At 36.3% G+C, this 14,915-nt stretch overlaps 2 protein-coding genes across 3 annotated transcripts in view; one reads left to right on the forward strand and one right to left on the reverse strand.

Annotated features, from left to right (window-relative positions):
- The window catches only part of LOC106668278 (locomotion-related protein Hikaru genki), a 614,924-nt gene that overhangs the window by 77,130 nt on the left and 522,879 nt on the right, over nucleotides 1–14,915 (forward strand). The gene's annotated exons all lie outside the window — the stretch shown is intronic.
- On the reverse strand, nucleotides 1,335–14,909 carry LOC106668263 (DNA excision repair protein ERCC-6-like). 2 transcript variants are annotated; one of them, XM_014396855.2, is made up of 16 exons: nucleotides 14,631–14,909; nucleotides 12,044–12,246; nucleotides 11,655–11,980; nucleotides 11,209–11,325; nucleotides 10,984–11,128; nucleotides 10,756–10,908; nucleotides 10,564–10,691; nucleotides 8,923–9,086; nucleotides 8,371–8,865; nucleotides 8,169–8,309; nucleotides 5,238–5,348; nucleotides 4,984–5,187; nucleotides 4,754–4,924; nucleotides 4,021–4,697; nucleotides 2,188–2,338; nucleotides 1,335–2,117 (listed from the first exon to the last, which is right to left on the reverse strand). In XM_014396855.2, the coding sequence occupies exons 1-16, from the start codon at nucleotides 14,736–14,738 to the stop codon at nucleotides 1,971–1,973; spliced, it is 3,441 nt and encodes a 1,146-aa protein (XP_014252341.1). In that variant the 5' UTR covers nucleotides 14,739–14,909; the 3' UTR covers nucleotides 1,335–1,970. The 2 variants fall into 2 exon arrangements, with proteins under 2 accessions (XP_014252341.1, XP_014252342.1); XM_014396856.2 differs by having other exon boundaries at nucleotides 11,655–11,977; nucleotides 14,631–14,908.

Here is a 14,915-nt window from a genome sequence, read left to right on the forward strand (position 1 = left end):
AATTTTACAAGTGGCAGAGAAAATTTTACTGATTCAACTTCAATTAATTTCTCAGAAAGAGCTCTTGGCTATTATGATTTCTTTGTATAATTTGAAATCTTTATTAATGAAAACAACATACCTTAATTGATTTAATAATCAAAATGCCCTTTTGTTGATGAAAAAGCTTCATTGCCCTCTCGACAGGTGAGAGACCCGTGGTACCCTGCTCATTATGCTGTAACTAGTGAGCATTAATAGTGAAGGTTGCCACTAGTGGTGGAGACCAACCATCCTTGGAAGCAACTACTCTATGGGATTGAAGACACAGGAACACTTTCCCCATTCCAAGCCCATTGACTTTTATGATTGGATGGTTTCTGTAGTGACCACAGTGGTTTCTGTCCCTAGGGGGCAGCCGCTCTAGAATCTCTGCTCTACAATTTTTGGGTTTCATGTGATCCTGCGGTGAATGATGGGTTAGGAACACCAGATATATTTAAAAACTCTGCTTAAGAAACGTAACTCTATGTACTGAACATGCTGGACCATCACCCACACCTACCAATAGTCGGGCTGCTCAAGTGTTGCTGAAAAAGTCATTTGCTATTGAGAAATCCAGAAAATTAGGGACCAAGATTTTATGGGATGGGTGGTGAGCAGGGCATTTCCTATCTTACTCAGTGTAATGAAAAGGGCACGAGTCCCTTTTAAGACATTGCCTGCCCAAAGCCATATCGGTTCTTTGTACAAGCATGGGATCATTTTGCAAGAAGGGAGATTTGCTTCTGCCTACTGTGTTGTGCAATACCGAAGGTCTTCACATAGAGCCTTAAAAAGGCTCTTCCCTGCTTGGCCCTTCTGCTGGGCTGGGTCGGCAGACCGCCTGACCAGCATCACAGCCAAAGCTATTCCTGTTTGATAAAGAAGGCAGATCTATCGAAACCCCGTATGGAGGCGCACCTCTAATGTAGGTACTTCCTAAGTGATATAGGGGTGGGAAGGGATATCAGCATTGGGCCGATAACGCTACCCTGAGGGACTCCCACAAGGGTAAGTGAGAGTGTGAGGGATTCGACCTTAAAAAAAAAACCTGTTGGCCAGGTAGGATTGAAGAATGAGATAGTGTGTATAGGGTATGATGCCCTTCAATTTCCAGAGCAAACCCAGGTGCTAGAATTGATCGAAAGCCTGTTTGACATTGAATTCCTTCTCAAGGAGGATGCGATGATGCCCACAATGCAATGATTCTATTGTTTTTCCTTTACTGAAAAGTTTTAAAGTGCTTTGGAGAAGTTTAGCAATTTTAATATTACACAATTTAAAATAAATAAACAAGTAAATGAAAGTGGTCAACAAAAATATATATTTATATAATATATTACATCACAAATTCAAAAATGAAGGGGAAGGGGATGCAAGGAGAATTGTCGAAAGGTTTTTCTTTGATTTTTTTAGAAACATTCTGAACAGAAAACTGAAAGAAATAAACAATAAATAAATTGAATATGTAAACATTTTCTTACATGATTTGCTTTCATAAAATTTGTGAGTTACTACACTGTTTATAAAAATAATTGTATAAAACAACAACAATAAAAAATATGAATATTTAAGAATTTTGCCTTAGGATTTAAACAGGGAAAAACTCATTTATGAACACAATGTTATTGAACAAAAAATAAATTAATTAATTAAACAAAAATCAATCAAAGTAGAGGAAATGAAAATTGAATGAATAAAATACATCAAATATGCACACAAATAATCACAACCTAAAATTAACCGTTTTACATAACTCCGAACCTTTTTTGTTTTCTTTTAAGTGATCTTAGAAAGAATCACACTAATAATAAAAAATTGCACAATTAGAAATCTAATCAGTCTTATAGAAGGACAACCTAAGTTAAAGAATGCAGTTCTTTAAAATTGCACAGCCATTTCTTTAATTTGTTTTCACATAAAGTGAATAATGAACAATAAAAAAAACATCATCGTGGATATCGTCTGAAATCCTCCTTAATCGTCCAGTAGCCCTTTTTATCAGGAGCTCGGAAAAATACCGCTATTTTAGAAAGAATCGACTTGAAAATGGCATTTTTTTCATAACCCACTTTGGACGCAAACTCATTAACTATCTAAAAATAAAAAAATAAAAGGAATTATAACAAGTTTGTTAAAGCAACATATTTTTAAAAAAATACTCACCGAATCTGTTGAGACAGTTCCACCCTGAGTACACATCCACTCGATGATATTTTTTACCAGAACCGTCTCTGGGGTGCGATTTTCAACTTCCAAATTTCTTTTATTTATTGAAGAATATATTGGATTCTTACTGTCGATTCCATTCATTGGCCTTTAAAAATCACATAAATTTAAACTTAGAAACAGCAAAAGACAGAAATTTACATTAGTATGAGTTTAGTCAATAACAGTATTATGATTTAAACTAAAACTAACTCCATGCAACAAAGCATATGACATTTGACAACGTACATGAACCCAAAAGGCCAACATTTTCTCACAACCTATCACTACATCTAAAAACACTGAAAACACTAAGGCATCGAGTAACCTAGTATCATTCACCCCTCAGATTAACTGTCCCATTTAAATCCACAACCAATATTCAAGATATAAAGAGACATTGACCACTGAAGACAACTCATGGATTTCGATTAAGAAAATACTAAAACAGAAAAAAGTCCCACCCTCTCCAACGAACAGACAGATAGATCTTGGGGCTAATCTGATGAGAATACAGTACACTATCAAAAATATTCATTCCATACCCTGATGATTCAGACCACTCCATCAATATTACCAAAGGACATGCATCTCTACTTCCGCCAATACCCCTTTCCTACCAATGAAGACAAACCGGCCATGTATAAATTCAAAATTGGGCATTCCCATCTAAAGGGAAAAACTTTTATGTCTCCTGCAGATGCACCTCTTTAGATCCAGACTGATTCAGGGCTTCATTTTGGGTCCATGCTGTTCATTATATTCTTCACCAACCCGTCGTCATATAAATTCTACAAGCTTACACTGTATGCAGACGACCAGGCATTACTAACAACTTGTTCATGCTGGCATTCCTCAGGGCTCCATATTGGAGCCCATGCTTATCATCGTATTCTTCAATACCTTGCTGACATACAAAAACTGCATTATATGCAGATGACCTGGCTATACTGACAGCATGCCCATGCTGGTGTACTACAGGGCTCCATATTGGGGCCTGTGCTGTTTATCGCATTCTTCAATACCTTCCCTTTTTTTTTGCTTGTATGCAGACGACCTAGCTGTAATGAAAACATGTAGCCAAATCACAAATTCCAAATGCTTAATGAAGCTACAGCTAAAACAGCCATGCACTGCAGAAAATAAAAGCTTAACATAAACCCAATAAAAAATGAAGATATCTTATTTACCAAACACAGATCACTATTCAATTCATGGTCTGAATGCACTACCTGAGCCTAGTAATGAATAAAAAATTAATGTTCACCTGCCACATACAAAGCAGATTAGAAAAAGGCAGCCATCAGATTTCTCTAGTTTGTTGACAAGATAAGCACTGGTAACAAAAAGCTTTTGTACAAGATAAGCACTAATAACAGAAAGCTTTTGTACAAGATAAGCAAGCACTAATAACAAAAAGCTTTTGTACATGACAGTTGGACCTTTGCATCTCATCAGCCCTACCCACATTAGGATGATGTTACAGGTGTAACAGATCAAATCCCAAAAGTTCATCACAACAGCCCAAGGTGGAGTTAAGTAGAGAACTTCCACCTGAGAGCTGGATGGAAAATGATAAAATCCAAGGTACGACCTTGCATTGCAAAGTCAAAACCATCCTTATAGAAGTTTCCTTCTCCTCGAACTGTACAATTCAATATGATTTAAAGACAAGCAAACTCTCCCTTTTAGTAAATGTATCTTGCATGAACGTTAACAAAGTATGCTCATTGCCTCAACATACTTTTTCAAATTTCAAGTGAAGTTGTAAATAAATAAAAATTTACTTACAGAGGTGTTAGAAAAGTCAATTTCCTTGGCTGAATTACTCTCACACTAGATTCTCTAAGTTTCTTCAAAGCTTCTTGGGCCACTTTGTCTGCTTCCGCTTCTACAAGGGCATAATCACTCGGTCCTCCTTCCATTATAGCATCATGCCTCATGGCGCTTTCAACTCCCGATTTTGAAAACAGTTTGTGAAGAACGTATTCATCTTGTGTTAGAGTTCTTGCGATTTTTTGTTTTTTAACGGATTTACATTTTACCAGATGCGGTACAACATGACCTTCAAAAGAGCCGCCATTTTTATATTTCTTCTTCTTTTTCTTTCTGCTTTCAGTCTCCAAAGCCGGTTTAACATCGTCGGTGTCATTTTTCTTCTTGTCTTCTTGGCTTGTGTTTATATCTGTTAAGACTAGATTTCCATCTGGTCCGTATATAAGCATCTGTTTACTTGTTGATGGAATCGCTTGTGCATCGCAACTCGAAGATAGCTGTTTATTCAAATTTTCATCTTCCTTGTTACTTTCATCAAGTTTATTCTCGGCCTGATTTTGGCTAATAGTTATTTTCTTGCTCAGTTCTTGAGCCAGCTTTTTCATCTCCTCAATTTTTGAGGCAGAAAATGATGGTTGAGGAATAACAACAGCATCTTTCAGTTTACCTGGAGGTTTTTTTGGTAACTCCACCTAAAACAGTATACATATTATGGCATTGAAACGTGAAAATAATGTTGGTAAAGTACCTCAGAGCCAATCCCGGCAAAAATTGCCGCTGTTTCACTCGTCCCACCACTGACGGTTTCAGCAAGCGTAAACAGCTCTAAAAGATCATTAGACTTGAAAAATCTCCTCTGTCTTGGATCTTTCAAAACTTTATTGCTTAAAAACTGCTTGAATATTTGTCTATGGTATATCTTAAAAAATAAATAAATACTCAAGTAAAATAAAATAAAGTTTAATAAGTGAAACGGACTTTTTCTTCTATTGTTCCAGTAGTGATGAATCTATAAATGGTGACGTCTCTTTGTTGTCCTATCCTCCATGCGCGTTCCCTCGCTTGAGTATCAGTAGCAGGATTCCAGTCTGGATCGTAAATTATCACTCTATTGGCTCCAGTAAGGTTCACTCCAAGCCCCCCGACTTTAGTGGTCAAGAGCATAACAAAATAACTGGTGTCCTGTAAATAAAAATGATAAAATACGAAACAACAAGAAGCAAAATATGTACCTGGTTGAATTTATCAATCAGCGGCTGCCTTGAAGCAATGCTCGTCCCACCGTCAAGTTTTAAGTACTGGTATTTTTGTGTTTTAATGTAATCCTCTAAAATACGTAGCATCTAAAGGAATAACATTATAATAAAAATAATTAATTGAAATAATTAACAGACCACTAAACATAAATAGATTAATATATTATAATAAAATATAATTTTGTTCATTTTAATGTAACACTGATTAAAAAAAGCTGAAAAGCAAAATTCCCTTGATAAAAGTTAATAATCAACAGAAGTATTAAAAAGAGAGTTGATTGGTAGTATGAGACAGCACATACAAAGGAGTAAACGCGATCCGAAGCAAATGCTATTAATTTTGATGTACGATGTACGTAGGGATAGTCAGGGTGTATATTATGAGTGAATAAATTAATTGGTATGAATGTGGTGTGAAAGGTCCGATTTTTGGAATATTGACCCATCAACACTCAATTAGATACCATAGAGATAAACGAGGCAGCCCTAAGACCTTCTGCACCTCGACCGAGTAGATCTATTGTGCTCCACTCTTTTATAACTCACTGTAGATTGTTAGGCAACTTCCATAGCCTTGCCTGCGGTCCTTAGTGTAAGATCTTGCTTTTACTCTCCTAATTGCACATAGACCCTCACAAAAACATAAAACGTGTTTTGCGGTCTCCTCTTCTTTCTGGCAATATCTGCACAGTGTTTCTTTGGTCTGTACTCCTATCCGGTGCATGTCTTTCTTGGGTGGCAGTGCTCTGTCAGGGGTCCAACCAGAATCCTGGTTCTGGTGCAGTTAGCTTTCAGTAGTTTCTTTGTAAGTCTTACAGATGACCCTTATATCTCTTCACATGCCTTGTGCTTGGGGCTCCACCATGTCTTGGTCAGTAAGTATCCAGTTTTGGATGGATCCTTTTTTTGTGGTAAGTTGCGAGACCACAATAGGCATAAAGAATACATGGCTCCTATTTTGGCCAACTATCCACTCTCCCGAATGCCCAGGGACTTGTGCCAGGAATTCCATACAATTACATACGCTTTTTGCCTTTACCTCATATGAGGCCTTGCCACCTGACTCGGATAAAATGGTTATCTTCCAGAAACGTATTCCTACCCTTTTTATTTCTTTTGCATGTTCAATTGTTAATATTTTAAAGTCAGTTCAGTCATCGGATTCACCCTGAGGACTCCAGCTCCTCTGCCTCTATATGTTTTTGAGCCATCAGTATACCAGGAGGAATTGGTCTTCCGGGGACTTGGTCTAACTCTTCCCTTTCTGGTATATGTACTTTGTACTTGCTGGTGAAGTTGTATTTAGAAGTAATGACATTAATTGGCATGACAGCTTTATCTCCGCCCTCAATTTTTGCTGTCCAGTAATGTGGTCTATCCTTACAGACAGTCGCCCATTTATGAGTCTATGAGCCACTGCTCTTGCTTCTCATTGGATTAAAATATAGAAGGGTTATTTAGCAACACCTCCAAGGCTGCAGTTGGTGTTGTTCTCATGGCTCTGGTGACACTCAAACAAGACAATAACAACTTGATCGCCTTAGCCTGCAAAGTCATAGTCCCATGACAAATATGTCAACATTGGTCTTATGATGCAAGTAGAGCCATAGAGTTATTTTGGGGTTTAGTCCTCAGCTTTCAGCACAGAGCCTTCTGCACCTAAGATAATTTTAACTAGGTGTGATTTCCACAGTCCAGTGTGGACCCTTGATATTTGGCTTTCTTGGAGAATGGAATGTTGTCCCTTTTAGACTTAGAATTTTTAGGCTTCCCACCCTCTTTCTTGTAAATGTTACCATTAAGGTTTTATGAAGGTTAATAGATAGTTCCTCCTTTACACCACCTGTCCTCCAGGTTAAAAGCTCATTGTACTGGATAATTAGTTGTTTAGTATATGTACAGGTCGAGGAATATTGAGTATTCCATCATCCTACCATCTCTAACCATCCCTACTTGAGTGAATAGAATGTAAACAGGAAAAAATGAATTTAAGAGTGAGAGAGAGTAAGAGTGGGTTTAGATTTTAAACTGAAAAGCTTGGGGCTGAAATAACCTAGTCATTGACTGGATGGAGCCTAACTGGATGGATCAAACAAAAGACTCTGGACTGCCAAAACCCAAGGTGGAAAATTCTTAGGTATTGGCAGGTTGTGAGAAGTCTTGATTTAATTTGATTCTGTATTTTGTATGCATGTACATGCAGAAATTGGGCTTTTATAAATCCATGATAAACATTAATATTACTATCAAAAGCAGTAGGATCCAACTTAAGTGACCACTTCTGTAGTAAGTAAGATCACAGAAATTTCGGGTTCATGGAGCTGCTGGGATTTTTTTTTTTTGCTTTGTCCATAATTCCGTGATATCGGATATCCCACCAGCAAAACCTGTGTGGGCTGTCTGAGCCCACCGCCAAAGGGATGCCCGGAGTGCCCCCTTTTATAGCTCATGTTTTGATCTTAGAGAACTCCGCCCTTTCTTGCAGGTGCATTGTGAGGATGTGGATAAAAACCTCTTACATCGTCCACATCCTCCCCGCAGACTAGCTCAATTCACCCTGAGCACTCCTTCCTTCCCCCTCCCCCTGACAACCACCCAGCCGGCAGAACCCCCGACACTTCCTCTATGGTTTACAGACCATTTTATATGTCAAGTCCGAGATTTTGTAGCAGATGAAAAATAATATCTTTACCAGACGCCAACAGACTTTCAAAACAAAACTTAATCACCTCCCTCTGTTCGAAGATTTCGCTTAAAAGGCCAACTTTGGTTGTTTTGAATTCTATACAGAAAAATACTATATGCTTCATGGTTTCACATTCGTCACACGTAGAACAATTTGGAGATGGTCTAAGGGGATTTTTAGAAGGAACTGCAATAATCTTTTAATGTTAAATTAACACTTACCTTTTTACTTTGGGTGAAAATTAAAACCCTATGGTTTTGCTGAAACCATATTTTCAATAATTTATGAATTACTATCATTTTTCCAGCCCTTTTATAATAGCCGAAGCAATTTTCTGGTTTCTGGTTGTTAGCATCCTCGTCCTAAAAATGACCAAAAGCATGGTCAGTTTTGACAGATGAATCTAGTTATATATTACTATACCAGTCTAAAGTCTTTATTTGGCCCGCCAGAATACAGATCGGGATGGTTACAGATCTTTCTCAAGTTTATAAGGCCGACAAATATTTTGACCCTGCCTCTGACTATTCCCTCGATATCTAAGGTGCTTAGATAGTGCTTATAATACGCCCTTTGTTCATCTGTGAGTTTACAGAAGAGGACTTGCTCTGTTTTCGGAGGCAGGTGGACGTGTTGATCTACCTCTGCTTTCATCCTTCTTAGAAGGTAAGGCGATATCGTCTCCTTCAATATAGACGCACACTTGTACGCTGTCTTGATCTGGACCTGAGTGGCATTCATGTAGCCTCCTTGTACTATCGGGACTTGAAACGAGGCAATAAACACGTTGAGCGTTCCAAGCTTTCCAGGGTAGACAAAATCAAATAAAGACCACAATTCCCTGAGGTTGTTCTGAAGTGGTGATCCTGAAAGGATTATTCTATGCGGCGTCAAAACCTGCTTGGCTACAAGTGTCGCCTAAAATAACATATTTATTTTATCAAATCAATTTCAAAAATGAATATACTGGATTACTTGTGCGTTATGATTCCTGATTTTGTGCCCTTCATCAAGTACAATGTAGTGCCAATTTTTAGATAATATTTTTTCTTTATAAAGGACTAGCCCATTGTAACTAGTTATTAAAATTCCACAGCAAATGTTGTGGATAGAATCTATCAGTTTATTCTTATTCTTTCCTGCAAAAAAAGATAATATTAATTTTTTTTAAGAAGATGACAGACAAATCCATTTTTTAAATAAATTTTTAAAATTAATTTTTTTTTTCTATGTGTACAAAATAAATATACATTGAGTTAATAGTATATTTATATACAAATCTGACAGACCAGGAAGCAGCGGGGAGAGAAAACAGCAAATGCTGGAACTTTCTTTTATTTAATTGGGAGGGTTAAATTAGGACACCATGCTGTTTTAAAAGGCATATAAGATTATAAGGATGGGATGTTGAGGAAAGAGTTTGAGCTAGTGAAGGGTGGAGGATAGTTCAGAGCAGAAATTAAGGAAGCGTGTTCAGATAAGAGCCTTCATGGATGGGATTTTATGGTCTTTATGGATCATTTGATTGGTGACATAGGCGGGAGCATTGAAAGGATTGTAATCGTTGGATGTTGGAAAATGTGACCATGACCCACAATTTGACTCTGTAAATCCGAATAGGGTGATAAGTGTTTTATAAGTGATTTTGTTATTTAAGTTTAGTGATGAATTTGGTCGTAGGAAGTATGAGCATATTTTGTATCATTTGTTAAGTTCTTGTCATTTTAATCTCGTACGGGGGTTCCATTTAAGTCCGCTATCTAAGTAAAACTCAAGTAGCGGACTAAGTTTGATGTTACCTTGTTTTTGTGCACTGGAGGGCAGGCTTGACATTTGAGTGTAAATATTGTTGACTTTTTTGCTCATTCATTCATCTGCCATTGACTGCACTCGGTAATGAGATGTTGGATTGCTCCTGTAGCCAGAATAAAATTGAAGTGTGTAGATAAGATTGTCGTGTTTATATGTTTGGATGTTTAGGTATGTCAACAGTTTAGATGGTGTGGAGGAATAGATCTAGGATACTTCTTACAGCCAGCTTTGATTGGAGTGATGGGTTAAAAATTGGTGGTTACTTTAAACCATCATCAGATCATGAGTATCATGATAAGATGGCTTGGAGGATAAGACAATAGATGAACGGCATGTTGGATTTATTTAAAAACGTTTAAAAAAGTTTGAAATTGAGAACAAATTGAATTGATTTTTAATGATCGAAAATATTAAATTTTAAGTTTAACTCTTAACTTGGCAATGCATCCTATTTAATACAAGGCAAATTTTCTTTTTCAAAACATGACAACTCTTCCAATTTAAAATGTGGCTGTTGCTCCTTCTTGGTGAGGGTTTTTTAAATCAAACTACATATCAGTTTTCACTACATTCCTGCAACATCCGTAACCTAACCATCCCAAACCAGCTAAGCTGAGGGCTATATGATTTATTTGCTGACTTTGAGAAGATGGAAAATCAAAGCTAACATTGAAGGCCTAGAGTAGGAAGATCCTGAAGCTATTGAAACCATTTTTCCAATAAATTACAATTTTTATTTTGCCAAGTTAACAGCTAATTTTGTGAAGTTAAGACTTTACAATATTTATATGAAAAGATGCTTACCCAAGTAAGTACCCGTTTCGTGTAGTATAGCTACGCGGACTGGAGGAAGCCATTTGTGGAGTTCTCTAACCCAATGGTGCATCAAAGTGGTTGGACAGACTATGAGAATCGGGCCTAAACCCTTATAGCTTAAAAGAAGAAAAAAGTGACAAAAATATTATTTAAAAAATAATTTTAATTTTTTGTCATTACTCAGTATCAAAATCAACTATGTTAGAAATGTATAGGCCTGAAAAGAAGGCGATGAGCTGAATCGTCTTTCCAAGGCCCATCTCGTCTCCGAGAATACCACCACAACGTTCTTTATTCAGACCCCAAAACCAGGCAACTGCGTCTTGCTGATATCTGTAATATTAAAATATGAAATTGACTGGTTCTTTGGGATGAAGTGATTATTTAAAAGCAAATATGTAGATGTACTTGTATAATTTGTCCCAAACAACCGATGGACACCTGTATTGCTCTCCTTCATTGACAATGTGGAATTTCTTGAATATATCTTTGTTGAATTTACTAACCCTTTTCTCAAAAATCTCCAAATTTCCGTCATCTTGTTCTCGTGTCTCTGAGTTCGCATATAAAATATTATTATATATCAAATATGCAATGTGATCATCCTAAAAAGATTTCTTTTATTATGATTACTTTTTCTATTTTTCGATTCATTATCAGATGCCCATTCGGAATCATCACTGCTTAAATCCATCTCTGATGAATTGACTTTGCATTTCGCAGGCTTGGCTCTGGTTGTAATGTAATCATCTACAAAATTGAAATTTTATTAATTCGAAAGTGCAATCGCCTAAGGGAAAAGAATTACTTTATAATTAAATTTCCCAGGTTTTTCAAAAGTTATTTCTTCTCCTTGTATCAAAGAAACTCTACTTTAAATCAATTTTTCTTCACTGTATCATTGAAATATTATCAAATTATTGACATATAAAAAACTTTAACCTGCTACAGTTTGATGAACAGTGAAATTTTTACAATATAATAAAATCCAAGTAAAAAAAATTAGGTTGACACAAAAATGTCTGACTATATAGAAATGAGAATCACAGTTGTCTAGTATGGTTGTTGTATCTATCTACCTTCAGAGTCTTCACTGGATGATGGAAAATATTCAGAACCGGAACTATTTCTATATTTACGGTCAATCTCACAAGGCTGAACAGAATGATCTGGTTCGATAACCAGTGTAGGCGATTTTGCTTTCTTCTTTTTCTTAATTTTGACTGGAAATTTACTATTTAAAATTTTATCCTTTGCTTGTTCCCCTTTTGTAGGTTTTGCGACTTTCACTATTGCTGAGCTGAAGTTCTTTTTTGGAAAATTTTTAATCATTTTTATCTGGTCTTTTTGCATTCTTGCCTGATCTTGTAGGTATTTATTAAAACTGTCCAGCTCTCCATTTCTGCTTTGAACAGAAGACACATTTCAATTTTTTTTTTAAGCACAATTTTATTATATAATTTTTTACCTTTTGATATTTTTAGTCGTGATTTTATTGGTGGTCAGTAGTTTTCTGAGTTTTGAGGGAGGCTCACCATCATCATCATCATCGAAACACTCACCCTCTTCGATATCATTTTCTTGAATAGCCTTTTCGACTTGTGCAATTATTCCTTTTTCGAGGGTATTCGAATCATACACATCTAAATCTAATGCCTGAAGCTCTGAAGCCTGAAAGAGAGTATTTATTTTCTCGTGAGCAAAATTGTTGAGAAGAAAAAGTACAACAAAAATATCCAACAGTATTTAAGGTTTTAGAAGGATTGTTCAGCACTTCTGCATTAACATTATAAGCCTGTGCATTTAGCACCTTTACGCAGAGAACTTGTTAAAACTTGAAAATTGTAGTTCAAAATGTCACTGTATTCCATAGATTGACTGATGAAATTTTTATTTCAAACTGGAAAATTCCATCGATTTTGGTAAAATATGCAAATGGCTAAAAATAAAACAAAGAAAGGTGGATGAACTACTATGAAAAATCACCAGCATCACATTAACAATACATTGGATGTACACTGACACTGTCATCAATTGAGGAATTGACAATTTATCGGACAGTGGAAAAAAAGCACCTAACAAATGTTGACCATACCAAAATTTTTGACATAAAACGACTGACATGGTTAAAACTATCTCTGACTTATCAGAGAAAATGAGGAGACTTTGAAAAACCATTCAACATAAGGGGGCTTAATAGAAAAAATGAAAAGAAAAAATAAGATAAACTTGGACCTTTCTATGATGTACACATTGCTCAAAAATGGGTATGGGAATAAAGGGTTGTAACTATGAGCACTATATGGCCCTCGACCACACCACAACTCTCTTTCAAGCCATTGGGCATGAAGTAAATATCCAACATCTCAAGTGCGTGCAACAAAAGTAGTAATTCCTCTAGACTCTCCACGTATACGAGATCAACTCAAAACTCATCTGGAACTAAGCTGTACAAATAGACTAAATCTAAGGAGGGTTCCATTTTATAAGAGAATTTCAGGCAATGTGGCAGCAGATATATTGCATGACTTGTAACTGGGATAACAAGATCAAAATATTCTCCCAGCTCAGAATGGGTCCATAAAAACCAAAAGGAGAAGTGTATGACTCCAGAGGTGCCAGACACAGTAAACCCATGATTAAACTAGCACTTGTAGCACTTTGTTAAAGTTAGATAGGGTAAAACTCGGGAGAATGATAGGGCTACATACAAGTCACTGACATTAGAGAAAACACTTAAAATGTATATATTCAAATGTCACCATTTGTAGGTTGGTGTAGGGGAAGAAACTGACATACATATTATCTTGTATGTCATGAATATAGTGTTATTAGTTCATTGATGAACATAATGGATCAAAAAATTATTCATACATTCTGCTTTTTCGCATTTTCATCTTTAATTTTATTTAACTAAAGCCCAGACAGTTCAGTAATACATTTTATTCTTGGCATGCATTCTATGAGGTTTAAGGGTCTCTTGAGGTATTTGAGGAATATATATATTTTTTTTTTTACATTTTCCTTTTTATCATGGAACATGAATTTTCAATTTGGCTTATTGAACCCAATACTGACTGAGGACTGATTGGTGACTGTGGAAGTGTTTGGTAGTTAAGCCATTTGTCTGTTATTCTGGTTGAATGTTTGGGATTATTGGCCATGGTTATTTGGTTGGTTATTGTCTTGGAACAACTAAATGTTCTGTATCCCCAACTTCTGTGTGCTGATGGTGGGGTATTTCCATATACCTTTTAGCATTCAGATCGCGTTTGATGACTGCTAATATATGTACTTTTTAGCACTTATAGAACCCCACACCAACAGACTTCCTTCCTGTCCTCCGTGCTTCAGAGCCATATGCCTTTTCTAAGTCTATAAACTCCAGCAGGAAGTATTTACTTTTCGGTAACATATTTTTCATAATTTGGCACAGACAAATGATGTTGTCGATACAACGATTTACTGGTCTTGAATCATGCCTGGTTTTTTTAATTTTTAGCCTGATTGAACTTCCAATTTATTTGGAATTAAGACTCCCAAAACCTTTTTTCAAAAAATAAATGTAATAGCTAGGAGAAATTCCATTCACTTAATCTTCATGAGCTGTTTTATTAAATAAGTTCCACTGGTATTCCTCCAGGTCCTGGGGGGGCTTTGCCTTTTTTCTTCAGTGCATTTTCTATTTCTGTGATTTCTTCATATGCATTGGCTCGCCTTTTCAGTAAAGCATTTGGTGAAGTACTCTGGTCATTTAGAAATATCAATTATGCTTTCCTCATTTAGCTATTTCCATCAATTTTCCTGAGGAATTTCCAGATTTCTATCGAATGACTTCCTCTGATAAATGAGTCCAAGTGCCTGGATTTTCCGATAAAATAAAACCAAAGAAGAAAATCCAAAAAAACAAAGAGTATGAATATTTTTTGACCCGTTGTAAATAAATAAAACAAAGGCTAATTAATTATTGACAAAAAATGTAATTGGATTAAGTTATGAACTCATTCCTTAATTAATGTTAAAAGAAGAAAACAAAAGAGCAATATTATAGATACCAGTTGGTTCTCATGGACGGATTCTATGGCAGAAACGTCAATCTTGAACTTTAAGTGCTTTTCCCTGGAAGCGTCCGCCAACGGTGCGGTTGGTTTCGCTTCGTCCATCTCGAAAGATTCCGCCAACGTCTTTCGCACATCCAAAGCAAAGAAGCCTACCAGGAGACGAACGTTTGAAACTGAGAGGCACTGTCAGTTATCACTAGTGACTTTTGTTAGGTATAACAGTCGGAGGGAGGTTACAAAAGCTCGAAGCCCTTTGACTAGTAGTGTACGAGTTTAGTT

Source organism: Cimex lectularius, unplaced genomic scaffold, assembly GCF_000648675.2.
Source record: "Cimex lectularius strain Harlan isolate CLEC.00 unplaced genomic scaffold, Clec_2.1 scaffold71, whole genome shotgun sequence".
Lineage (NCBI taxonomy): Eukaryota > Metazoa > Arthropoda > Insecta > Hemiptera > Cimicidae > Cimex > Cimex lectularius.

Excerpts from the sequence above, each read along its gene's own strand:
- LOC106668263 (XM_014396855.2), bottom strand. The coding sequence starts at position 14,738 with ATGGACGAAGCGAAACCAACCGCACCGTTGGCGGACGCTTCCAGGGAA. Across the intron at positions 5,188-5,237 it reads TGATTGATAAATTCAACCAG|GACACCAGTTATTTTGTTAT; the intron begins GTACATATTTTG and ends TTTTATTTACAG. Across the intron at positions 2,118-2,187 it reads GAACTGTCTCAACAGATTCG|ATAGTTAATGAGTTTGCGTC; the intron begins GTGAGTATTTTT and ends TTTTATTTTTAG.